Source organism: Corvus hawaiiensis, chromosome 21 (genome assembly GCF_020740725.1).
Source record: "Corvus hawaiiensis isolate bCorHaw1 chromosome 21, bCorHaw1.pri.cur, whole genome shotgun sequence".
Taxonomy (NCBI): Eukaryota; Metazoa; Chordata; class Aves; order Passeriformes; family Corvidae; genus Corvus; species Corvus hawaiiensis.
In genome coordinates this window covers 4,453,798-4,481,278 of record NC_063233.1, presented here as the reverse complement: position 1 = coordinate 4,481,278, position 27,481 = coordinate 4,453,798, and the positions used below count along the sequence as shown (strand labels likewise).

Sequence of the window (27,481 nt, the reverse complement as noted above, 5' to 3'; positions counted from 1 at the left end):
TTTTCACCCCTCACATTCAGAACTCAGAGCAGCCTCTGCTTTCCGTGGAGATCCACATCGCAGGGATAACCACGCACTGCCACCAGGCACACGGACTGCCAGGACAACGAGCAGGGACGAGCACAGGCTGAATCCAAACTGCTGGAACTCCTGAGTTGAGTTTCACTGCCCCAAATGAAAACACTCCAACCTGCTGCCCTTAAAGGCTTGTGGGGACAGAAATCTCTGCTCCTCCCAAGGCTCTGGCGAGGGGAGAAGATCCTGATCCTTCTGCTGCGCTTCCTGGGGGAAGGAATGTGACAAAGGGGTTTGTGTTGCACTTCAGTAAGACAAATTATTTTTGTACTGAGGTACCTGTGGTGAATTGTGTGACTCTCCATCAGACTCCCCAATTACAGGTTTAAAATTTCAGGCTCAATTAACAGACTTGGACAACGCTGTTTTCTGCAACTAATTATCTCCAAATGCCAAGACACGATTCCACACACGGTACTTTTGTGAACCTCAGGATTTGCTTTCTACACCATTATTTAAGCATAAACAGAAGGGAGCAGCCAGCAGTGCCTAAAGCAGGCTGGATATCATATCATGACCTTTATAGTAACAAAAAAAAAATGCTTATGCTATCAGAAAGCCAGGCCTTCTAATTAGCACAGCAATGGGATGGAGAGGGGGCCGATTATTTCCAAGGCTCGGGCTCATCCAAGATGCAAACGTTGTTCTGTCTTGGCTGATCTTTGGACTGAGAAGGCTACTTGGGTCAAATAACAGCACAAAAAGTTTTCATTAGGTAATTCAACTGCAGCTGGGTTTGAAATGGCCATTATCCCACTGCTGTGGTAATTCTTCTGTTAGGTGATTTGGAGTATTATTACTACTACTAATATGGGAAATAAAAAAAGAGATCTCATTACCAACATTCTCACACACACTCATTCTCCACACACAATGTTGTGCCTCCACAGTCATAAACACGCATTTTCTTTCAATGTCTCTTTCCTACAAGCCACTCCTGCTACAGAAGCTTGTCCACAGGCAGAAGGAACCTCAAAAATTACTCTGCAGCACTGTCAATTTATTTGACAATTAATGGAGTGACAAGGGACCTCCAGAGTTCCCCTTCCCAGCTCCCAAATCAGCCGATTACTGAAACCTTTGTGGTTTGTAGAGGAACAAGGTGAGAATGACAGTGGAATTAATCAAATTGGCTGTCAGGGGGTGACACAAGAGATGTGGAGTCAAGAAAATACCAGAGAAGACACTTCACCCACTACACCCCAGGGCTGGGACAGGACCAGGGACCTTTCCCTGTGTCTGGGGGAAGCAAAAACAGCCAAGGCTCATAGGATGAACTTTCCCATCCCTTCCAAGCTCAGGGATTGCTGGGAGGGATCCTGCTCTTCTCCAGCGTGTTCCATGTACATTTTAAATCATTTAGGAAACACTGGATGTCTGTGCTGCAGAAACTGCTTTAGGGCTGAATTATTTCACTACTTTCAGTTGTAGAACATGACTGTCACTGCTCATCACACGTTTTCTAACCACTTAATACATGCAGATTTTGTTAACATTTCTCATTACAATTTTAGTAAAGGAAAACATCTGTTTCCCCCCTGCCTTAGAAAGTTACATTGCATCTTCCAAGCTGCCACATGCCTTTGAAATTCCATGTTTAATCAATGCCATAATCTTCTCTTCCACAGTAAAAATCCCAGCACTCATATAAGCAGCCTTGCAACAACCCCCCCACAACATTTCAGCATGTTTAAATGTTTCCAGTTTTCCTAAAGGAAAGAGCAGCACTAAAAAATCCACACCAAACCCGAGGGTTTTGTTGACCAAGTAACGAAACGAACAGCACAAATTCTGGGAATACAAAATTTATTTCAAACTTATAAAAGTCTTCAGCATTGCAAATTCTGTCACAAAATGCAAACTGTACAATGGATATTTTCATTAAAGCTTAGCATAATGATAATTACTGCCACATCTTCCCAGGCAGATCATTTCAGATCACACACAGCTCCTTCCCATCTTCTTCAAGATGTATCAGTCTCACTTGTGCCTCGCAGATGGCTGCTCCAGAGTCAAATGTTTCAGTGCAATCTCACTGCTTAGGACAGGGAGGTTCAGGAGTGGAACCATCAGTGCTGTCCCAAAGCCCCAGAGTGCTGAGTCCTCGTGGTGGCAGGGTCTGGGCTCCTACTGCCTGCAGGTGTCATGGAAAGCCTCGAGTGTTCGGAAGTCCCTCCATGTGGGTGGCAGGCCATCCTGCAGGAACTTCCCGCAGCGCTGGCACGGAGCCTGGAACAGCTTTATGTAACTTCTTAACCAGGTCTAAAAGGAAAAGGGAGAGAAATTAAAGAAAACTGGATGTGGATGTTTCCCTTTGTCATCATTCTTGTCACACAGGAGCAGCAAGGACAGAGGATGTGCTTTGGCCAGGCCCCAGTGAGGCACAGGTTGATTTTATAAACACAAGCACACTGAAGATTACAAGGTCACTGTAGAGATGAATTCTCCACTTTATTAATCATCTCTTGCTTTTTTAGTCACTTAAGCAAATTTTTTAATAGAAATTCCTGCCCTGTGAGCAGCAGGCATTCGCAGCTCCAGAATCGTGAGGGAAGGCGGGTGCTGCAATGCCTCCTATTTTTACTGGGATATGATTGTTCCTGATGGTGCCTTCTCCAGCTGAGCAATGGTTTGTCTCTTGCCATGGCCATCTATCACCCCCTGCTGCACTCCCACTGCAGGTTGGGCTCCTCAGAGCTAAGACAGAAGGACTCCCACATCCAGCTAATGAACTTCCTCTCTAATGCGATTTTAGGATCAATACTCACTGGTCATAAAAACACGGAGCCATTTTAAACCTGATTACACTGATGACTACATATATATATATATAAAAGGCCAGTGGTGCTGAACAGCACAGGGTAAGTTCAGACGTTCCCTCATGAAGCTCCTGCCTCTGAAATGGGTTGTTCCCATCGTCACACGCAGCAATGAGCATTACATAACCCAATTCGCCACTCAAGGAGATACACAGCTAAAAAAGCCCCAGACCAGCAGATTTATCCTGTGAAGGATGCACATGAATCTTGTCATATAAAGTCCTATTGAATTACATCGATAAGAGAAAATTGTTCTCTGAAGAAGAGGTCAGCTGAGTTTATTGAAACAAATCCTTCCATCTTCATCAGAGTTTTCTCTATAGCAACCAAACCTTGGGCTGTCAATAACTCTCCTCCAGAAGAACTAGATCTTGTCTGGGCTGAGCAGTAAATATGGGGACAAGGGCAACACAACTCTACAAGTAAATTGCTGTTATTTACTTCAGCTTGGATGGGCTTTGCTTGCACTACCGAGAAATCGAATTTTCTGAGCCATAATACAAAAATAGGTAAATGAAGTTAAATTGTGCACTTGAGACATCTCTTGACAGAAAAGAAAGGAATGGGTTCTTCATTCCCATCACAAAATTAGGGCTTTAGAACATCCTGTCACATGGATTGCACAAGAGACAGGTGAAAGGCCCAACATATTGACACTTGTGCTGGTTTTGCTTTGTTGGAAGTTTTGGTGTTTTCTCTGATCAATACAGCAGGGCCTTGGCTCACACAAACGACTTGTTCTATTAAACATTCATTTTCAGGACCATGTTGAACATGGATCTGACCAGTAATGGTTGCTTTCACCTTTCAAAACCTATTATTTTAAGATGCACTTTGCAAATCTCTCATCTTAGTGGCCTTTTTATTAAATAACCAATCCAGCACAACAGGGAGGGGAGCCTGACTGCTCTGAAATTACACACTGGAAATTAAGGATGCAAAAGAGTGAATGGAAAAATGAGATTTTTGTTTCTCAGTCTCAGTTGCATTGCTCCAGGTGAAGGGGCAACATAAGGGAAGGAAATGGAAGAAAAAGCCTGAATTGCAGAGAAAATCTCCCCCCAAATCCTCCACTGGGAGACTGTGGCAGAGAGAACAGCAAGAGCCTCCGCTGCCAAAATTCATCTTGGTAGAAAGAATTCTGAATCATAATTCCTTGTTCTCACCCTCTGATTAACAGGGCTGCTTCTTATACAAGTTTATTGCACAAATACGATTCTAAATAGAAACAGAATTAAAGGGGATAAACCTAAATCTGTGTATCAAGGTAGAATAGTATTAGATTAGTTTTATTCAGTAAGAAAAGATCTGAATACTCCAGTATTTCCTTGCTTCTCCAAACACCTGCTGATGTGCTGGAGGAACAAAGTTTGGATACAGCAAAATGGAACCTTCTGGAAGTAGCGCCCAGCCCTTCCCAAACTGGCCCAGCTGCCTCAGCTGGAATACACCGACTGGGAATTTCCTCTTACCAGGGAACTTCCAGTGGAGCAGATTTTGTCCATCCAGAACTTGCACAGAAGGAACAGGCAAAGGGCTGGGCCATAGGAAAGAGTTTGGTTGAGGGGAGTTTTTCCTCCTGTCGTGACAGATGACCCAGACCTTTGCAGACAGGAATCATCAGGCCAATTTTGAGAGCTGGGACAGAAGAGCTGTTCACAGCTCAGTTTTCCAACACCAATTACCCCAGGGAAATGGGAATGAGCTCTTCATCCCTGTCCAGGTACGAGACACCAAGAATCACAATCTCCACTGTCCAGCTTGTTTGAACTGGGGAAATTACAACTGCATCAGAACTGCCTGATGTCAATCACCGCAAACACCCTCAAATATAACTGGAAAAATGTGTTTTCCACCACACTTACCATGAAAGACCTGACCACCACATCTGGCATCTGGGGCAGCTGGTAGTGCAGCAGGGCAGTGGTTGCATGATCTGTCACCTGCATCAGACCAAAGGAGAAAGAAAATACCTTTCTTCACTCCCCATTTCAGACAAAGCAATGTTAACCTGCAGGAAAACTGTAAATTCCATGGAGAGGCAGCAAACCAGGAAGTACAAGTATTACTCAGTTTCATTTCCTCTGAAACCAGGAATCAATTAATACGATTACGGTTTGTAAGTACTTCCCTTACTAGAAGATTTCTGATAAAAAGCCTTTTAATTTCCCAGACAGAGCCATAACAAGATCATACATCTGGGAATTGCACGTGGACACAATACATATAAAATGTGTATTTATAGTAACAAGAATAATTAAAGAAAAATCACGAAAACTAACCAGTGCTGACAGATTTTTTTTTAAATAACTACCATTTAAAAAATTATTCTGAAGGGGCAGTTTCTGGCAGGTATAATACAATTTTCTAGCAGTATTCAGCCTGTCAACTGTTACCAGCACAGTCAACAGCTTACTGCTTCTTAAAAATTCCAGGCTGAATGCAAGAATTATTGGAAAAACTCTTTAGGCTGGACAATAAAGAACTCAAAACAACACAACCACAAAGAGCTCTTTCACAGATTTCAACTCCTAAACCTCAATGGTCCTCATCAGTAATGTCAAAGCTTCCAACAAAATACATGACTTTATAGAGAGTGATTAAATTGTATTTTCTAGTTCTACCATGGAGAAGTGGAGCTCTTCTCAGGGCCAGTCTACAGACTGCAGCAAACTCTGAGTAAGAGAAAGTGAGAACTGAAATTCCCATTGCTATTCCCAGCTAACTCCAGTTGTTCCCTGTTTGCAGTTCAGTCTAATTCAGCACTGGGAGCTGGAACACTCCAAGTTTCACTGGAGAAAAGAGAGGCTCGTGCTCAACGCTATTCAGGGAGGTGAATCTGCCAAAGGATATATTCCTGAATAAATCCATGAATAGCCAGGCTCTCATTCACACTGTACAAACTTCCTCCACAGAACAGTGCATCACATCAGGCTGTCCCACACCGAATCCTGTTTGAGTTTTCCTGCTATTTTAGACCCAGGATCTGCTGCCATCGTTCGCACACTCCCGGCTCTGAGAGCGGCTCCGTTCAGCATGAGCAGGGACATGTGATTCTGACATTTGGAAGGGAAAACTTTCAGGATTTTGCACATTCTGGTGAGTTTGCAAAAATATTCACAAAATGGACCCCGGCCCGTTTTAGCCATTTATGTGTTACCATGTAAAAATAAATATGAGAAATAATGTGATGAACTGTGCATTAATAGCACAGCATAACTCAAACCAGCCATTTCTTTTAAACACATCTCATGTGGTGCTCAGAAGCCAACCCAAGCCCCACCAGCTATCTGAATTTTTTTAAGATGGTGCTTTTATAGGATAGTAGCAGACATGTCAAAGAATAGGAAGTTCTGAAGATATTTATGAGCAGCCGTTCTCCTTCTGCTGTATTTCTACTTCTAACAAACTGCAGTTTGTTTTTGTTTTTTTTTAATCCTGAACAACAAAGTTGTTTTCTCTTGGTACTGAAAGAAGTTGCTTAAAAAATACTGCTATTAACAAATTTAAATTGACTGGCCACGTTGGCAAAGTTGCCCATATGCTGTTCCTATTGTAATGTAAAGATAATGAGATTCCTTGGGGAGATAAAAGCCATCCCAACATTGCTGGAACACTAATAATGCCTTCTGCGCGAAAAGAAGGCGATTTCTACCCTAAGCAAGAGCTGGTATCTAAAAAAGATCAAAGTGGGTGTCAAATTTGAGGAAGAAGAGTAAGGAAATGACCTCTCTCCCCTTCCTAACCCAGCAAAGAACGTGATGTCAAACAGAAAAGAGCTGGGCCATGGATAAACTGCTCAGGGCATGGGAGTGAGGGAGAATAACACCCCCCAAGACGATGAGAGAAAACACAAACTGACCAAGATTAAAACAGAAGAGGAAAAAGAAAAAAAAGAGGAGGGGAAAAAGAAAAAATCCCAGAAGATCAATACCCAGCTTTCCTAATGGCAATACAATTTCACACCAAAGCAAAGCAAAACAAACTGTGTATGTGCCAGCTCGCTTAAAGGACACACTTTTTCTTCCAGCCAAGCTGGAATCAGAAACTAATTTATTCTGGCTATAGGATGATATTTTGTACATCTCAGGATTTTATTAACTTCACTTTTATTGTGGTGCCTTACCTACTGCTATCTAAGTTATCAGTCACTTTCTAATTTCTCTACCTCTTTTTACAGGGAAGCATATTCAGGGGAGCACACATTGATTGGGATAGCTCTGCTCTGGACCTTGAAATGGATTTCCAAGAGATCTTGCAGAAGAGCTCAATATTTCACAATTCATCTATTGAAAAACATATGGGTTTCTTGTCTGAAAAAAAGGTAAAACAAGGCAACCTCCTGCAGCAAAATTCTGCTAAATAAAATAGCCATTGTTTAACTAAGCACTTGGAGACTGAGGAAAAGAGACTTCAGTTACATGGGAAAAACAAATTCTGGCAAAGAGATTCAATTTTTCACAGAAAGAGTTGTAATGCACTGGAACAGTACTGCTCTGCTGAAATGAGTTTTCCAAAGGTGACACATCCAAAAATGGCTTTATTGGGCTTTGATGACACTGTTTAGTCATACAGCATTTCCAAAGCTGGAAAATCCATTAAAAAAAAATTAAGTTATACAATTTACAGGTGGAGAAGGCTGAGCAAGTACTTCCTGTAACTGGGATAAGCAAAGACCTAAGGCCCAGCTTTGCTCCACCACAGACCAGGTGAACATAGCTACACACCTGGCCTAATAAAACCATCACATGACTATATTATAAAAGCTCTCCCTCCCCCCATGTATTCTATCTCACTGCCAGGAAATACCCTTTTGGAAAGTAGGTGCAGAACTTCCTTTAAGAGCCACAACTTTCCTTGCCACTTACTGGTTTATTCCCTCAAGCATGGCACTGACAACTCCATCTAATATAAAGGGATTCTTTAAATCCCCTGAAAGGTTTTTAATTTTTTCTTTTTCTAAACCCTTGTAAGTTCATGGCCTTAACAGTAGCCTGTAGCAATGAGCTCTGGAGGCTGATCACAGCACTAAGGGAAAGAAAAAAAGGAAGTTATTTTATTAGTGTTTAGATCTTTTATAGCATGGAAAACTGCATGAATGCCTTTGTTCATTTCCAAGGATTCCCATTACTCAATCTTCTCTCCAGGAACACATCTGAGTCTCTCTGGAGGGAATGTGGAGCACAGAATGTGGTGCCCGAGAGGTGCTGGGAAGGATGATGGATGGAACAGGCACTGATGAACTCCACACAAATCTTTACACACCCTTCCCCACTCCCAGTTCAGGAAAACACCACCACACTTCTCTGAAACATAGGATTTATCATTTGTTTTCAGAGCTCACAAAGTGTTTAGTTATTATTTCGCTTGTTCTGCTTATCTGGATTGAGTCACAGAGTTTCATTTCGCTCAGGGAGGTCTTTGAAGAGAGGCAGGGACTGATCCTGCCCAGGAGCAGCCGTGCAGGTGACCCTGGAACAGCCCAGCTCCTCTCCTTGAGCAGCAGCAGCACAGCCCACGGTTTGTCTCATGCATGCATTCATCCTGCATGTGATCTCACTCTGAGATTATTGACAAGAATACATCTTCATACATTACAATACTTATGTGCCCTTGTGGTGGTGAAAATGCCATCACTCTGGGATCACACAGCTCATAAGCAGCTTCTCAAAGTTCTGGTTAAAATGTGCTTTGGGGAGAAGCAGATCAAGCCAAAATACAACCAGTTTGTGGCATTGCTAAAACTGGTAAGACTAGGTGAAAATAAGGATGGGACTCTGAGATCAGAGCGAAATATATGGGTTTAAAGCCTTTGCATATGATTTAAATAGCCAACCTCATCATAGTACCCAGCAACACCAGCTATGCTGCTCTTAACTGAGCAGCTGTTTGATACCATCTCCCAGTTTGATTCATTCACAGCAGTTCCAAAATTCTTTGTTCTTCCCTCTGTTTTGAATGCAAAGTTATGAACATTGCACCATTCTTTACAATTAGAATTTTGAACCCTCTGCACAACGGCTGGAATTATGCAGCCTTCACGTATACCAAGCTTTAAGCCCCCAAATCTTTCCTTATTTCCTGTTTTATTCCTCTTCTTGTGTTAGTGGATCATGAGACATGAGGTGTTAAAATAAGGAGGTTTAAGATGAAAACAGTTGCTGCTCCTGTGGAGTTTAAATGTCACACCAACATGGAAGTCTGAAAAACCTTTTCTTTGCTCCTTGTGCTTCTGCCCTTTCAGCCTTCCCTTCCCTTCTTTCCCAGCTCCATTCTCTGGATCTAACCCTGCTGGTGTATTCAGTGCCTGTAAGGCTTATTCACCCCAGGACCAGATTCAGGAAGTCTCCAGGGAACTGGGAAAATGACTGTACACTTGAACAGTAATGGGCCCTCTGGGAGTGGCCCCCATCAAATCACACACAGGTATCCTGCCTAATAAAAAGGAGAGAGAAAAGCCTTGCTGACACAGCCAACGTTTGCAAACAAAAAGTCAGGACAAATTTAGCTTCGTTTGACAGGGTTGGATTGAAGATCAGAGGTCTCAGGTCCTTAACCTAGAAAGTCGTGCTGCAGCCCTGGGAGAATTTGACAGGCCTGCAGCTCCCCCAGGCACGGATCTGGGGAGCTCCAGATGTTGTTATAGTATCATTGAAGACAGAGTTTGGGAACTTGCTCAGGGTTTTAAAGAGGAACAGCCCTGTCCTTCAAAGGGGCAATGGATTTTACACTTAGAGGCAGCAGTGAAAGGGCTTCCCAGCCTCCTCCTTGGGAGGAGCAGTTACTCATCCCTATTTTTCCTTCTTCCACATTGCCATATTGGTGACTGCCATGACAAACACATTTCAAGAACATTCAGATTTGCTCTGACACATTTACTCATGATTTTTTAGTGGCATGAAAACATTTGTTCTGAAGATCCTGCAGTACAGATCCTACCCTGGTAACAGAGTATAATAGTTTCTGTAACACTGTTTTATCTATTTCCTTCATTTTGCTACTGCTAAATCACTGCTCCTGGCTATTACAAGTAGACACAAGTGCAGCTTTAGACAATAAAGAGAAAATCAAACCAAGCACTGCACCACACAGAATTTACTATGCTGAACCACAGTGCTTCCTATCACCTGTTTGAAAACTTGACGTGGGTCCCAGCCTTAACTTCTTCAACTATATGCTCAATCTACACAATCTATTGATTAGAAGGTGCCATCACCTTGCATTTTTATCACATTTCTCAGGCAAGAATCTGAGCGCTCTATGCAACCAATTCAGTGAGAACTCTTGTGAAGTCAGCAAATATTACCCCAGCCTAAGGGATGAGAAACTCATCCAAAGAGAGGTGAAGTTGTCCAAGGTAACAAAGTGACAGAGCGAGCAACAAAATCTATAAAACTACTATTAAAAAGCCCCACAGACAGTTGTTCAAACTGGTTACAGGACACCTTTTCCCTGAAGTCTTTCTGGGCTGGTTTTAATTTTTTGGTAAGTATTAACACTTTGGTATTTATCAAGAGAAAACTGGACAACAGGAACTTAGGAAGAGAACAAAGATTCTCATTTATCCATACTGCAGCCACAGAGGCAGCAGTAAGAGGGGTATTTTATGTTTTCTCACTGATCTCCTCCAGCTTCTGCTCTGAAAGCATCACCTTCACATGAAGGGAAATTTACTCCACCTATTTATGCACTCCGAGTTCTTAATGTGGACATCTAAGCAAACTGTACATTTACTCTACTCTGTTATCTTGCTACAGACCATTTTATCATCAAAACCTAGTTATTTATTATCATTTAACACAAATTACAGCAATATGACTTTACCCTTCAAAATTATTCTAAACCAAAACATCCAGGAGGACAATCTTATGCCCAAATGAGCATACAACCAAACACACACATTGGGAAATTGAGATGATGCAGGTCATTCCAGAACCTTACATTTATTCCACTGCAAAAATCACTTTAAAGAAGGCTGATAAACAAATGCTGGTTTTACTTCCTGCTCTATTACCCTACTTGATGCTAAAATAGAAAGAATATTTAAACCACTAATCTCTGGGGTAAAGAATCAACTGAAGCACAAATTCACTTTAATGCCAGGCAGAGAAGGGAGAGCAACCAAGCTCCCCAAAAGCTGTCCTTTGTTCTCCAGCAGGTTAATATCCCAGGTCAAACATCTCCTCTCCTGACTGCATCTGAAATCTTGGAAGGGAGCTGCATAAACACAGCCAAGATACCACATTTTTGACCCCTGTTTTTACGCCCTTTCGAGTCCCTGACCCCCATTTGTTTCACAAACTACAAACGTGGATGAAAGGAGCCAGTGAAGCAGCTGGAGCCTCCAGCTCTTTGAACTGGGGCTTGAGGGTAGGGAAACTGGAATTTAAACTCAGATCAATCTGAACTTACAGCATTCTGACAAGAGGCCTTCAAAGAGAAATCTTCCCTTCCTTGAAACTAGCAAGATATAGATCTTTCTAAAATACACTTTAACCTTCCTAGCAGTTATATTTTTATTGCTGCCATTCTCTCATCCGTCTTCTCTCACTTTATGGCATAACATTCATTCCAGGAAGTCCCTCCTCTTGCTTACACCATCATGGGAAGAAGGGCAGGCAAAAATAACAGCATGGAAAATATTTCCAAACTCATTTTGGAAAGGGGGTTCCAGTGATTTATTAAACTCAAGCCCTCAGGAATGTGAGGCAACCAACCCCAATGAAAATAACAAAGCAAAATACAAATGAACGTGAAACAGTCCTTTCCACCCCAAAAGATGTAAACTAAAGAAAGAATGCTCAAAGATTCCTCATGAAATTTTAAGACTAGTGTAGTATAATCTCCAATTCCCTATTCCAAACCATGGACTGGAACTGTGATGGGAAATAAATCCAAATTAAATAACACCAGAAGTGATCTTCTTTTCTACTCACAGTTTTCCATCATTACAGATTATTGTTTGCTATTTGCAAGTTGTGATGACAAAGAATAAATTCTGAATTACTTAAAATAACGGCCCAGATATTTAAAATCAATTCCACATATGTGCCTTAGGTAGAGAGAAATGATGTGAGACTTACCTTCTGAAAAACTTGATAGTTGGATTTAGACCATATGTCAAGCTACAGTAGGAAAAAAAAAAGTTATATATTACTACAGATAAAGAAGCAGCTTTGGAGAGAAAATGGATCAACAAAGATGTATCTCTGAGTTCACTCTTTTGACCCCTTGCCCTCACCTCTTGATTCCAAGAAAGGGAATTAATAACACAAGATTTCCTTTGTATTGCAATGAAAAATGAACATAGTTCAACACAGTTTCAATTAAAAAAAATACATACAAGACCTGTTGAATTAATGAGTTCTCTTTAAAAAAGCAAAATCTTCATTTGTATGGGGTTGTGGCTGATCTATGCAAATATTCATCAGCTTGAGTCTGTTTCTAAAATGAAGGCATTTTTATAAGTTTATGCTTGTCTTGTGTTGAGTAAGTGATTCAGTTACAAACGACACAAAGAGCATTTAGCTGCATTAAGCCAAAGCTTTGGGTCTACTGGGGCTAAATAAAACATCCCTCAGGAAACTGCATTTACATTTGCAGACAAAAATCATACTGAGAGAAGTTTAAGGTTGTAGATGACTGCACACATCCATGACTTAAATGTGTGCTCACCTACATACAAAGTAAAAGGACAAAACTGAAATTTAAGTTTTATTAGCCCCCAAACCAGAAGGTAGGGCTGTCCTTGCCTTGCCCAATGGCTCTCGTGTTTAACAATTCCAGCTGACATGTTAATGCTCTCTTAGCCCAGCCCTGTGGAACATTTTGGACTCTGTCAAGGAAAAGCAGCAGGGAAAAACAAGAGGAGCTTCCATCAATCCTGGACTTGCAAATCACTTTTTTTTTTCAACAGATCCCAGTGTACTCAACAATTCTGTATGCACAGAACTTGTCACGGGAAAGGTGTTTGATAAAGCATTAATCTCAGGAATCTTGGTCTAGACAGAAGAACTTCTGAGTGAATTTATGAAGCAGGGGTAGCTCCTCTGGTGCCTGAAACCATGGTTGGACACACATGTTCTCACAAGGGGGGGTTCTCTCTTCCGCTGGTACAACTGATTATTTTAGTTCTGCCTTACGTGCCCATACATTCCAACTGACAGTACGAGACTTTTCAAAGGCACAAAGAGAGTCTGAAATTAAGGAAGTCACATGAAGTGAGTAAAACACATTAAAGGAAGGTGAGGGAAGCGAGGGGGAAGGATGCTGCATCCAAGTGATTAATTCACCATGCTAAAAACGGTCAGAATGCTAAAAGCTCTCATTCTTTTAGGAGCAGCAGTGTGAAGTGGCCCATGTCCAAATCCTGCACAGCAGTGACTCCTGAGTCCCCAGTGCTCAGTGTGGACAGGCTGTGATGCTAAAACTTCAAAAGCCAGTCCAGGATCGATGTTTCACGGCTCAGCACCGCTGACCTTGCCGTGAGACAAAAGGCAGCTGAGGTCTCAATGCCTTTTCCAGGCTGCAGACACGAGTACCCTGAGGCACCTCCCTACAAACCTTTTAACATTTCCTGGCTCTTGGGGTGGGATCAAGAACCAATACTCATAAGGTGCAGCCCAGACTTGGACCCAAGCTTGATTTACATGGTATTATCCCACCTGTGTTTGCTGGGAAGGCAGCATTGCACTTCCAGATTAGAAAAGTCTACATTTGAAAATAAAAAATTAATGTCTATTTAAAAAACCCCTTGTTTTAATGTAATTTACAGCTTTCTTTGACTGCAGAGTTGCTTTAATTGGAATGTATAGATGGTTTGCTAATCTCCAGTGATCAAACCAAGTATGTGATCCTCTCTAGTTAGGCTCAAAAAAAGTCCACTTCAGATGCTGCTTTAAGATGAGTCCAACAGGTTCACAATGTTCATTAGCTGTCATGGAGATGGGAAAGCTGAAAAAGTAATGAACGTCTGTCTTGCAGAAATGATGTTATCCATGAGAAAGAAAAGGAAAAGGAAAAGGAAAAGGAAAAGGAAAAGAAAAGAAAAGAAAAGAAAAGAAAAGAAAAGAAAAGAAAAGAAAAAAGAAAAGAAAAGAAAAGAAAAGAAAAGAAAAGAAAAGAAAAGAAAAGAAAAGATAAAAGGGAAAGAAAGAAAGAAAGAAAGAAAAGAAAAAAGAGAAAAGCTACTAGCCCCTGCTCCATGCATACATCCTAAATGAGTGCCCACCTTTCCCCCTGAAACTGAGGATTAAGGCAGAGGCAGATTAAAGAATGCATCGTTATAGGTCTATTATTCTTCAACTTTTCACTTTCAATCAAGACACACATTTGTAACTAAAAAACTGCTGAAAGCACAAGTTCAGGGCATCCTTTGCATGTGAATTAAACAGGGGCTTTTTCTCCCCAGTGCCCCTCTCCCCACCCACCCCCAGCAGCTGGAACAAGAGGCCGTTTGCTGAAGGTCGTCTGAGCGATTTCAAAGGCGATAACAAATCAGAATGTTCCCTGCATCCCATATCAAACAGGTCCGGTGCCAACACTTATTAGAGAAATCGGATTCAGCCCCCCCTTCACCCAAACACACACGCATCCAGCTTTGAAGTGGTGAGAATGCAGGGATCAGAAATTACCCGAGAGACAGCTCTGCCTGTCTTTGAAGCTTTCCTTTGATACTACCATTTCTTCTCCTCTCTTACGCTAGGAGGCTAAAAGCTGCCTTTTCTTATTGATATGGGGTAATTAATGAAGCCATAGCATTAACATAACCCAAGTTTCTGAACATGAGAATTCAACAGAGACACTTATGTTTCTTTAGTTAAGTCTAAGGGACGCAAAATAGGAATCTGGCTAGGCAGTGATGTGCCCACATGCCCTGTCAAGGTGGTTCTTGGTCTCTGCATCCAAGGAAAAGCATGGTATTATTATGCCAAAAAATCCCAATATGATTTTTTGTTCACAGGCCAATGGCTCAGCTGCCCTGTGGAGATGAGCTGCATAGCTTCATTTATTCAGGAATCAGGAAAACACAAGTAATTAATTACTACCCATGGTTAAATTTCAATGCACAACAAGCATGTCACAGGCTGAAATTAAGGGTGGCACTGTGCCACCACTAAAATCATGAGGGTAATTAAAATGCATCAGTCTGTGGTGGACATGAAGGGTTAGGATGGTGAGCAAGAGCAACTGTGAGCAGGTCCAGCACCCACGACATGTCAGTGTGCCAGATCTCACTCATTGTTTTTGCAAAGTGTCACCAAAAATGTCCAAGTTACGCAGCTGGCAGCTTGGCAAAGACATATTCTGCAGGGTCTGTGAATAATTCACGAGAGGTACACGAAGCACTTAAGAAATGCAGTGATTCTGTCTGTATAAGCAAAGCTTGAAAATAAAAGCCCAGAATGGCGTGTCTTGTTTTACTCACTGCAAGCTTAAAACTTCTGCTTTTTCACCTTAATTTTGAAAGTATTTAAGTGTGTAAGAGGGGGCACCCAATTTAATGAGACTTCAGCAGAGACCACGTGAGGCTTTCAGGGAAGCACCTGTCAACCTGCACAGCACAACGTGTGAGCACACAGCAAGATAAAGCAACCCAGAAAATGCAGTGTCAGCTTCCCTGGGTAACTGCTGGTGTGCCACTGTGCAGCTCCACAACCAGGAGAAACACACAGATTTGGGCTTTTTTCCTAGACTTGCCTGACTGAAGGATCAGAAGAGTCTCAACAGCCCTGCTGTTTGCAGTTGTCTCTTCCTTTTTTCCTCCCAGTAATGCAGAATTTGCTAAAAACCAGTGTATTTTCAGTAATAAATGATGACTCCCCTGATCACAGGGTAAATCTTTGGCCACTTCTGTGCACAGTCTGTTTCTCACTTATTGTCTGTGTGACCACTCTCCCAGTAATGGCCAGTTCTCCTTTTTTAAATACCCCTGAACACATTTGGTTGCCCCAAGCCCCTCTCTTCTTGGAAAAAGTCTCCTACTGAATTTCCCTTTTTTGTACTTAAAGGACTTTCACCGTGTGCAGTTTGGAGGGTGACTCAACAGACCCTCATCCAGTTATTTCAGTGAAAAGAAAGTACAATGACTTATCCAGTGTCCCTTCTTCAATGTGCCTTACAGAAAAGAGGCACTTCAGCATTGTCAAATTGCATGTTAGCACCTAGTTCCTCTTCTCCCTGTTGTTTACAAATATTAAACGTTTCTTAGGAATACATAAGCTAAGTCCCAAATCAACAATGACTGTGTAAACTGCTCCCTGGAAAAACCATCACCTCCTACTGTGTTCCTGAGGGTTCTCCATATTTCTGTTATTTAATAAAGATGATACTCACTGATCTTTTTCTTACTTTTTTGTGTGTTTCTCCTCAATGCTAGTGCATTTTTCATGCTATCAGGCTAGCAACTGAGAAGCCAGAATCGTGTAGAAACCTCACTGAAGTACCTTCCCAACAGCATCTGTTGTGACAGGGAAGGAATTGCAATGGACTCTGTTCATAACTGACTGCAATCACTCATTCCCAGCAGGCACAATAAGGAAAGCAAATCATTGTGAGAGCACAATCTTAATTCTTATTCTCCAATTACCAGAGTAGTTAATTAGTGACAAAAAAAAAGGAGCTCACTGTTTGTCAATATGTGCTCCAGTTGGCAAAACTAGCAAGCTACGCATTTATTTAATCTTCCAAGCCAAATTTGCTCATGATTTAAGTGGCTCCAGCTCCAATTCTACTTCAGTCAAATGAAATGTTCCTATTTATACCTAAAACGGAGACCTTCAGGTTTGCAAAATCTCTGGGATGCCCACTGGAACAGCGAAGTGCCACGTAAAGGTCACAGGTTTGTGCAGCCTTGCAGGAGCAGTCACAGAGCCCAGGCTGGGACAGAAAGCTAAATGGGTAGAGAACAGACTCCCCTGCAGACTGGCTTAAAGCAAGAAATAAGCCAGGTGTTAACAGCAATGCTCTGGAGGAGCAGAACTGCTCCCCACTGACAGCAGGCAAAGGTTAGTGCCCCGTGCCCAGAGCTGGCCTTGGCAAGTCCTGCTGTCCCCTGGCAGCAAACGATGGCAGAGGAACAATGTGCAGCTCCCAGGAGAGTTCACCTTGAGCTGAACAGAATCCCAATGCCAGATGCTGAGTTTCAGAAAGGAACTCCTTACTTAGCTTTTCAGCATATATAGCATTATTGTATTTCAAGGGAGCTTCAAAGGAAACTGGATTCATCAGAGAAAACGAGCACACCCAAATGAAGTGTGACACAGGAATCCATCACACACTGTCAGTGCTCTCTCAGCAGACCATCATTTCACTTCCATGCAGAACTTGGGGTGAAGAGGGGCTGGTGCTGCAACTCTGTATTTGTATGCAAATATACAGGGAGTAGAGAGCAGCTGCTTCTGCGGCAAACTGGTATTTAAACCTGCCTATCTGAAAAAGGCAAATCAAAATTAAGCAATTTTTATTTTACTACTTCTTAGGCCAATCTGCTGCCCTTTGAGGGAGAATGTCTCACCCGGGAAATAGAGCTGCACTATTTCCTTCAGCAGCTCAGCTCCTGGCCTTTCCCAGAGAACTGAGGCTCAGACTCAGAGCAGCTGAACTCTGGGTCAGCACACAACGTGCTTCTGTGTGCTGAAACACAGTTATCACTTTTGAAAGGAAAAGAAGTCTCACCTCATTATAACATGGCCTATGGGTGCCAAATACTCATCTTGATATCATGAACTTTTTATTTTAATAGGCTTCATAATCAGAAGAGAAAGCTCCAGAGAGACAATGTGAAACATGGAGGTATTTAGTGCTGTTACTGGCAACGGAGAGTCCTGGAGGATGTCTTGGGAACAGAGACCATTCCACCCTGGAAAGAGACCCAAGCTGAGCTAAGGCCGTCAGGCCCCGTTAACATCTCCTGATGTGCTGAGGAGAGCCATATGGAGTGTGTGCAGGTACAGGAAATCTCAGGGTTCAAGCAGGGTGAACTGTTCACAAAACAAATCACTTGTGGGAACAGGTAACAGTTGCTGTAGTAGCTGCTGTTCAAGATGTGCTGCTGCTGGCAAGTGAATTCTTGAGGAGCAGCTACCAATGATCCTCTCGGTTGTGTTTATGAAGCCAAAAAAAACCAGCCCAAGATTTCTCAATGGCTCTCAGAAGAGAGAAAGCTGAACCTTGGGCTGTTGATGTGCTGGTACACTGCTAAAATGTTTTCTCAGCAGACACTACGAACACAGCAACTGGGGTCTAAGGTGATAAATCAGAAATTCAAGCAAAGGCTTCAGAGCTTAGAAAGAAGTCAAGAGATTTGGGGATGCAAAATCCAAGCAAAGCAAGACAAATTTTAACTGGAACATTCTGCAAACATTCAGAGTCTTTTGCCAGTGTTATGTTTCCAGTGTACTTGCAATGGGATCCCAGTTTTCTGCCATGTAAGTAGGTGGTACAAACGCAATAGGGTGCTGCTGGATGGGCCATAACCCACCTTGCCATCCTCGGTGTAGACGTTCTCGTTGTACCCTTTGACGATTGTGCGGTCAATGAAGAGGCTCCGCATCACCACGATCACTTTCAACACTTTTCCTAAGGTAACCTGTGAAGAACAGGAGAAGGACAAAAACGAGCTGAGGGTGAGTCGATGGTGTCTGAATTCTGTGTCTGAATTTGTAAGACCATCGAGTTAACAGCTTAAGTTGATGCAATTTCAGTTTTCAATATTTTGTAAAGAGACCAAAATAAAAGATCTAAAAGCAGTGTGTGTTATGAGGAGGAGAGAGACTATAAAGTGCAGAACAAACATTCATTTGCAACTGAAAATGTATGAGTTCACAGAATTCCCTTGTGCAGACATGACACTGCCAAGCAATTCTCTCCATTTTATTAACACCACAACTCAATAACTTGTCAAAAACAATGGGCAAATGTGATTATTTTCGATGAATTTGATATTCTCCAATACAAGTCGATCTAGAGGAAAACAATTTGAAAGAAGAATCGGACTCTCCTAATGCTGGCTTGTAAAAGCATGCCATGAGTTTAATGGAAAACATTTTCTGTCCAATAAAAATGTAAAATTATTTCAAAGGAAACTACAGCTCAAAGTGAAAATGTTACATTTTCAAAGGTTTCATTTCCTTCTTTGAAAGTGTTAAAATGAAAAGAATAAGACTAGTATAATGGAAAATATAGAGTCAGTCACAGTATAACAACAGAAATAAGCCTAAATTTTCTTATTGACACAAATGCAATAATGAAGGCATTTTAATCTAGAAATCAATTTACATTTCAAAGATGAACTTGTACTTCAATACAGCTGTGTGTCTAACAAGAATCCTGTCTTTGTATTTTGTTATGCAGAGATTATTAGAGTTTTTCCTCACCCACAAAAGCATAAAACAGACATAAAAAATAAACAATTAGTTCATTTTAATATTTCCCAACCAGCAGCAGCTCATTTTCTGCCTGTCTCCCAACATTTCGTCCTGTATAGATTAACACACACTAAAACAAATGTGTTTTTACTGCTGACCTCAGCAGACAAATCCGCACCCAAAGAAATCAGTCAATACGCACCTTTATTGATCTGTTGGATGTTATTCCTTTCTAACTTCTGTTAATGACTCCTACCCATCACCTTGTTCCAACACCAGCAGCCCCAACCTGAGCTAACTCTAATCACTACAGAGCTGGACAGAGCCACAGACCCTGGAAAGAACTGATGACAAGCCTTTGGCATGGGACACGGAGAACTCCAGCAGAGAAGGGTCTGAACAATAGGGCAGGACAAGTTCAGGGCAAGAGAGAGGACAGGGAAACAAGAAGGGAAGGCAATGAGAGACTTCAAAAAGACAGGCTCCCAGGCATAATACTGCAAGAACATAAAAAATGGGTCAGAAGAATGGGTTATTTCTGAAGAAAAAAATGTGACAGGCTGAAGGACAGAAACTTATATCAGGGCCTGAGCCATGCACACACCAGGAACCGTGAAGATGTATGGAAACACCATGTTGTGCTATCAGGTGCTCTGAGTTTTGGTTTAAATGCAGTATCTTGCCAGGGTACTCTTCAACAAGACCTAGTTGGTCTGCGTATATGGAAAATTGGCAGAGTTATTTCAGCACCTGACACTGTATTAATTAAGGTAAAAATGCGAAGTCATGACCCAGAGGTGCCTAAGCTATGATGCCGATCATCCACTGGAATCACAGAGTTTTGTCATAATTGCTAAGAGGAGGAAATGAATAAATTTTGAGAAAAGTTGCCAGCACATTTAGAGTTAACAGTTTTCAATTTATTTTTCTACCTTATTAAAATTGGCACTTCAGTGGGATACTGGTCTGCTGAGAGAACAGACTCTTATTTTAACTCCGCACTAGATATCAACCATACATAATAAAACTAAAAGGAGGAAAAGAAGACCTTTTAAAGAAAAAGAAATCTTAATGGAAGAAGGATAAGGCTGCCCTACAAACACCCAGATCCAGCTTTATGTATAATATTTCCTATTCCCATTGCCTTCACACACTTCAGTTGATGCTCCCTTCTTTCCTCTTTCTCTTTACATTGTGCATTCATGGCATCTCCCTTTGCTGCCAGGTAGAAATAAATCTGAGGTTGATCTGAAGCCTGTGTGGGATGTTCCTGAAAATCCTCAGAGTGATCTGTGGAACGTAACAAGCTGAAAAATCCTGTGTGTGGCACTCCAGCTTGCTGGAATAAACTTACTGCTGGCCTCAAACCTCCCGACATGACTTACCTGCACAAATGCTTCTGCATTAGCTCCCTGCCCTGTTCCAGGTGATCTGACTTCATACCCTTCCAGTGGTTCACTCCACACTTCCAGAATCCAACACAGCACTGAAATGTCACATCCTGCACTATGTCCAGGACAGTATCTTGATCCCCCGTTTGCCTGACCATCAAAATTCCAAATTCTTGTCTCCCACACGTGTAAGGAGCTGTGTAAACCCAACCCTAGCTGGGTACCTCAGTGAACTCCCTGAGAAAGGTCTTACTGCTGCACCCCCCCCTTTACAGGGGGCACCCAGGCACCCTGGAAATCCAAACTTTGGCTGGGTCGGTGCTGGGTTGTCTAAAATGGCTCTTACAGTGCCCTGGTACTGGAACAAAAACTTCCCTCTTTTGTACCACTCTTGTTTTGACAAGAGATTCCTGTAGATTTTACTCTGGCTGGAAGAGAGATCGGGACTTTCAGGTGATTTCTGTAGGACTGTATCATTAGTTAAGTCTGACAGAAGCAAGAATTTCGTAAAAGAGTAGCTCACAGAAATTACAGTTCATCATTTTAACAGCACTGAAAGAATGAGGGTAGTAGTACAAAGAATGAACAACAGCCTGTCACCAGACTGGAGGGTGCTGTTAGATGTGGAAGCCAGAACTATGCTCCACAGCTATTTTCAGGGTGAAGCACATTCCATATTGTACACAGTAAATGCAATACCCTTTATTTTTTCCTCCAGTAATCAAGATTTGTAACTGTTTCCAGGGCTTAATGTTTTTGTTCTACTCCACTGTATTTTACAAATCATGTTTTTCAGCAGACCATTTTATTCCAATCCCTGCTGAACTTGGCTACTTGGAGTCTGTGTTGAGGAAAGCTCTATGTATGGAATGTAATTTACACTCATAGTCATACAACTGTGTCCCTACAGAACACCTGAAAGAAGGTAATAAAAACCTAATGGCTTTGGTAAACCAGTAATTTGATAGTTTTACTCCAAGCTCCAAGAGTGCAGGTCTCTCCTGGAGGTCCAGACTCACCCAGATGGTCCCTATTTAATGGGCACTGCATTTCCACGGTACCAACTGAAAGAAATTTCTTTCCTTGTACAGAAAAGATACCTTTCAATTGTGACAAAAAGGCAACAATTTCCTTTCTAAGCCAAGTTTTCCTATTAAATTTTGACTTCTCCTGTCGATATCCTGTTAAGACAGCACTTGGCTTTTTAATATTTCGCCTGAAGGATATATGCCAACTCGTCCTTGATGTAGAAAATTTTAATTCAAATCAATACATGTACAAGGTCACTTTAAAATTCAATTAATATGAATGAAAAAATATGCCCCACAGTTCTGTGAGCTGAAAATGGAACAGTTGCAAGTTAAATACTTCTGCAGCTTCTGTTTTGGGCTGTGTAATAACAATGTACTTCTAACTTCCTTTTAACTAAAGTATACTAAATTCAGACAGTTAAGTTATTCATAAATCCCCTGCTTCCTAAAATGGCAAGCCCCAGAAGAAGGTAGGACAGGCAGCTGACTGAAATCTGCAATATTATGCAGCTTTTCTGACAAAGACATATAAAATAAAAATCTTCTTGAAATATCCCAGTTTTAAAAATATTTTGTCTATCACCAAGATAAATCTCAAGGAGCATCTGACAGACACAGTATGCCAAGAAAGGGAGAGGGGGAAACAGAATAATCAGGGAGAATGACTTAGATAATTTCTTGTAAGACTGCTAAAAAAAAATTCCCATTTAACACCAATTATAATCGGAAAAGAAGAAAGTACCTTTCCAAGTAAGTCAGAAGCAGGGTCCAAATGAGTTTCCAAAATGAAAAGGATCAAAATTAATTTACCATGCCAGAACTCTGCCTGGAGGAAAGAGTTTGAAATCCCCCCTTTAATTTTGCCTCCTCACTGAAACTAGTATCAAGTGCAAAGCCCTTTTATGAACCATTTAAGCAACACATTAACAAATGGTCTTTCTTAAAATTTATTTAAGTTTGGTATCAGGAAAACGTAAGCTGACAACGCCAAGCTCCAACACTTTGTGAAAAATTCCCAAAGCTGCAGATTTCCCCTCAGCATTCCAGGGAATTTGTTGCTGATTTGAGCTGCAGATGCTCTGCAATGCAGAGCTAAAAGAAAGAAAACATTATTTTCCGTTAACATGGGCACCTCCTCGCTTCTATAAAAAGGAGCGCAAGTGTGTGGGGGGTTTTTATTCACCTCAGAAATAAGGCAACATCCAACCAGAGATGTAACCAAGCTACAGATTTCCAGCAAAAGGCCAGACACCTGCTCTTTGCCATGGAACCAGCCATAAGCTCGGCCTCCCACTCGCAGATCCTTCTTACTAATCAGTACAATGCATGGAAATCACATTTATATATGCTGGGAAAAAAGGTTTTGCATTAAAAATAAAGTTTAAAAAAAACCCCAACACACACAGACTTTCAACTGGAGGTTTTTTCCCTCATTTTTTATGTCTCATCTGCTGCTGGTATGGCTGCGTTTTCCCTCACATGCTCATTATTCTTTAATGATGCCTATTTGTAAATAGCAAGATAAGATGCAATTAAGCCATTAGAGTCTAAATAAACAAACATACTAATTAGGTTCTTTACAAGGATTTCTTTTTTTATGCAAGAGCTGGAATTTACCTTTCATTAGTCTAACCTAATTGCAATAGTGCCTGATAAAAAGTCAACATAAATGAAGGGCTTTAAATGCTTCCACCATATTAAGGATGAGCTGGCTCTTCTCCCCCAGTAACATTCCCTATTCTCTTAATAAGGCAAAAAATTGGCACAGGAATATTGTTCAAAGGTTCAAGGACAGATTTTGCCAGTGGCCAGTCACACTTATGGAAGGGTCACACCAGTCCAGCATTTCTACAGAAGATCAAACGGATTTTGTCTCTTTTTTTCCTTTCTAAATTAGAGCACACCAGGAATTTTACACGGATGAAAATGGTGTCTGATCTTCCACAATATAAACCTATGGGAATATCAATACACACCTGGGAGCTTTGGGCACAGTAACCCTGTGGAGGGAGCAAAGCTGAGGCCATTTCTCAGAAGTCTTCCTCTACTTTTCTCTATGCTTGTTCCCTTTTCCCAAGGGAAAAGACTCTTCCTCATCTTCCTCATTCTTCATTAGACAAGCAGAGAATACTTGTTCAATTTACTTGCCAACCCTTGCTTGTGTACTTTGTTAATTCAAGACATTCTTCCCCTGCCTATGTCACCTCAAACACTTAATGCCCTTTAAATGCTTGTTTTAATGCTTTTTTAATGCTGGTTCTCCATCTTAAGGCACAAACTGTGAAGCCACTGCAGTCATGAGTCCCACTGTGAGCTCAGGAGTGATTCCTCGACCTCACAGGAGATCCTGAAACATCCCAGGAGTTCCATCAAACACCAAAACCAAGCTACTGTCTCCAAGGCAGTAAATCCCTAAATGAATATTCATCCTACAGGCCTAAAAATCAGGTGCCTAAGCCACCAAATGTGACCACCAGAGCTACATCCCTCCCATGAACCTGCTTTTAATCAAGTGCCTGCTGAGCATTGGTTTCCTGATAAACCACCTGACAGGCAAGAGGGAAGGCTTACACTGCAAAGCACTTTGGAAATGAGAAATTGTTTTGGAAATAACACCACTGAATTGTTTCCAATCAATGTAACATCGATACTGATTTCAAATCACCTTGCAAATTCCAACCCCTCCTCCCAGTTCTCCAACATCATGCACAGAAATCAGTCTGGTGCCTTTCCTAATGGGCAAATAATAAATTTCAGCATCCATTTTCCCCACAAAAAAAATAATAGTTTTATGTAAAACACTAATAAACAAAAACAAGACACAAGGAATTATTCAGTTTCAAGGAACAGATGTCTGGCCTATTTGCAGTAATACAACCCACTGCCACACAATCAGACTGCTTCAAATGCCGGGAACAAGATCTGAAAGTTCAAATGCAAATGTGCCTGGTTTTAAGGAGAATGAATAAAACTTTATAAAATCCTGCTTCATATTTTTCTATGACAGATCTATTAAAAAGCTAGGCAGCAGTAAAAACTTATAAATTTTATTCATTTTATAAATTTTATAAGCAAAAATTTGTAAGATAACCTGGAAAGAAGAAATCATGATTTATGCCCTAAGTTTGGCAGAAACAATTCCGTTTTTCAGACTGAAAGTTACTTGTACATATTATGCTTTAGAAATAGAAATTACAGAAAATGGTTCCTGCAAAACAGTATCTGCAAAAATATTTACCCAGTGATTGTAATTTCTGTAGTAGTTCTTTACAAATATTGAGGATAAAAAGAATTTAAAGATGAAGTAGTTCCCAGATGTAGATAAGAAAATAAGCTTCTTCTCTGAGTAGGCCTGGCTGAGTAAATGATGCTAAGGAATTCATATTTGTCAGCTGAAAAAGTAGGGCTAAAGTTTACTGTTTTCTAAAATATATCTGGTATTAATGAATAAATTGTACATAGGATTTGTTTCACACAAAAAAAATTTTGAATTTTGATAACGGAAACAAGGTGTGTGAAATAATCATAAAATAATTCTATTATTATAGTAAAAAAAATAATGTATCTAGGAATACAACTAATTATCCAAGGAGAAAAATCTAGGTATTTTCATTCATTAAAAATTAGTTAATGTTTTCTTGATATACAAGGTAAGGTTTATCTATTTACAATTCCTGGCATTTGACCAACAAAATCTCACAAAAACCTTAAGGAGTCCACAGTTCCCTGTGCTGCTGCTGGAAATTAATTTTGCATAACACAGTTACTAGAGCTGATATAATTCTATGTTTAGTCTATTTTATACATAGTACTATTAAAAGATTAATTGAAAAATCACTGGTGAAGATTGGGATTAAACAGCACCTTGAAATTCCACAATAAACTGTTTTTAAAATCAGCCGAGGATCTCACATGGCTCTGAAAGGTTTCAATTATTTATGTGTTTGGCCTGTGTAGCATAAATCCAGACTAATGAGATACAATTGCTGTGTATAAATCTAAAGCATAAAAAACCTCATTTTTTTTCCTCCTCAAATGTCTGGAGGAAGCAGTTAAATTTTCTCACAGAAGTTTGCAGCTTCTGGTCAGGGAGAGCCCAGCTGAGCACAAGGGTTACTCACCAGTGGAGTCTGACCAACAGGCTCACACAGCTCCTAATTATTACAGAATCCCAGAATGGCTGGGGTTGGAAGGGACCTCTGGAGATCATAACCCCAGAACTGTTGGGATTGGAAGGGACCTCTGGAGATCATCCCATCCAATCCCCTGCCCAAGGCAGGGTCACCTGGAGCAGGTGACACAGGAATGTGCCCAGGTGGGTTTGGAATGTCTCCAGAGAGGGGGACTCCATGTCCTCCCTGGGCACCTGTTCCACAGCTCTGCCACCCTCCATGGACAGAAGTTTATCACAGAATATTCTGAGTTAGGAGGGACCCACAAGGATCACTGGGTCCAACTCTTACATGAATGGCCCCTAAAGAGATTGAACCCACAACTGTGGCATTATTAGCACCATGCCCTAACCAGGGGAGCTCATCTCACGGTTCTTGCTCATGCTGAAGTGAAACTTTTTGTGTTTTAGTTTATGGCCATTGCCCCTCATCCTGTCACTGGGCACCACTGAAGAGAGTCTGGCACTGACTTGACACCTCCTGGAGATATTTACGTGGATTGATGAGATCCCCTCTCAGCCTCCTCTTCTCCAGACTAACCCGGCCCAGCTCCCACAGTCTCTCCTTGTCAGAGAGTTGCCCCAGCCCCCAAATCCTCTCTGTGCCCTCTGCAGGACCCTCTCCAGCAGCTCCTTGTCCTTCTTGAAGAAAAAGACATCTTCTTCCAGAATGAATCTTAGCAGCGCAGGTCCCACCTCTACAGCTTAGGACATAAACTGATTTCCATGTGCACATGAAGTTGTAGAGTCTGGGCTGAGACTTTCTCTCTTGGGTCTTTTTCCTAAAGATAATTTGTTTGGCAAAGGCCCCAACGTTTCTTAAGTTTCAAAGAGTCTCCCAGGCCTCCTTTCCCCTTCTTCCCCATCTCCCTCCAATAATTTACACATTTTTAAGATATGGATAGTGCTTACCAGTGTATTTGAAGATGAATGCATGTTTTTTTCTGGTAGATGGAATGAGTGTGTTTAAAGATGTTACAAAAACTGGACCTTTGAATAAAGGACCCTCCTAAGACACCAGGTGTGCTATGAACAGTTCAAGGATGAGCATGGTTGAGATTACACAGTTAGGTAATTAACTCTGGGCAAACAATGTGGCTGTGAAGTATTTTTAAATAAAATGAGCATTATCTGGAGCCTTTGGCATTGTGGTAAAAGCACACTGCTGCAAGGGAGCAGCTCCAGATGTAACTTGGGCTAAGTTCAGAGTGAGAAATCACAAGTGCTGAAGAAACCTCCCTCCTTCTGGGGGAGGTGCTCTTCTCACTGCCCATCCCGCAGCACCTTTTTCACTAAAGGATCTGTGGCTGAAAACAGCAAAAGCTTTTGTAGCAGTCAGGGCCAGATGGAAAGTGCCATATTGGCAACATCAACTGAGACAGATGGGGAAGAGGGAAAACCTGGCTAAAAGAAAAAATGATAAACCCATCACACAATCACATACAAAAATACTTTAAAAACAATCTTTTTGATCTCTGATCCAAGGAAAATACACATACCACTGCTTCAGCATGAGGCTGGGATCTTGTAGAAACAAAAATGGCCTTGATTTAGAGAGCAACTGCCACGTGGAATTCACTGTGTTACTGCTGCTGGTGAAGGGCGCTTCCTTTAGTTACCACCTAAC

At 41.4% G+C, this 27,481-nt stretch overlaps 1 protein-coding gene across 1 annotated transcript in view; it reads right to left on the bottom strand.

Annotated features, from left to right (window-relative positions):
• Positions 1-1,864: 1,864 nt before the first annotated feature.
• The window catches only part of MED27 (mediator complex subunit 27), an 84,126-nt gene continuing 58,509 nt past the window's right edge, over positions 1,865-27,481 (bottom strand). Inside the window, exons 5-8 of the mRNA XM_048325711.1 lie at positions 18,376-18,483; positions 11,978-12,019; positions 4,760-4,837; positions 1,865-2,337 (exon numbers count right to left, since the gene is read on the bottom strand). Coding sequence (XP_048181668.1) covers positions 2,203-2,337; positions 4,760-4,837; positions 11,978-12,019; positions 18,376-18,483 — 363 coding nt within the window. The 3' untranslated portion in view covers positions 1,865-2,202. The remainder of the gene's footprint in view (positions 2,338-4,759; positions 4,838-11,977; positions 12,020-18,375; positions 18,484-27,481) is intronic.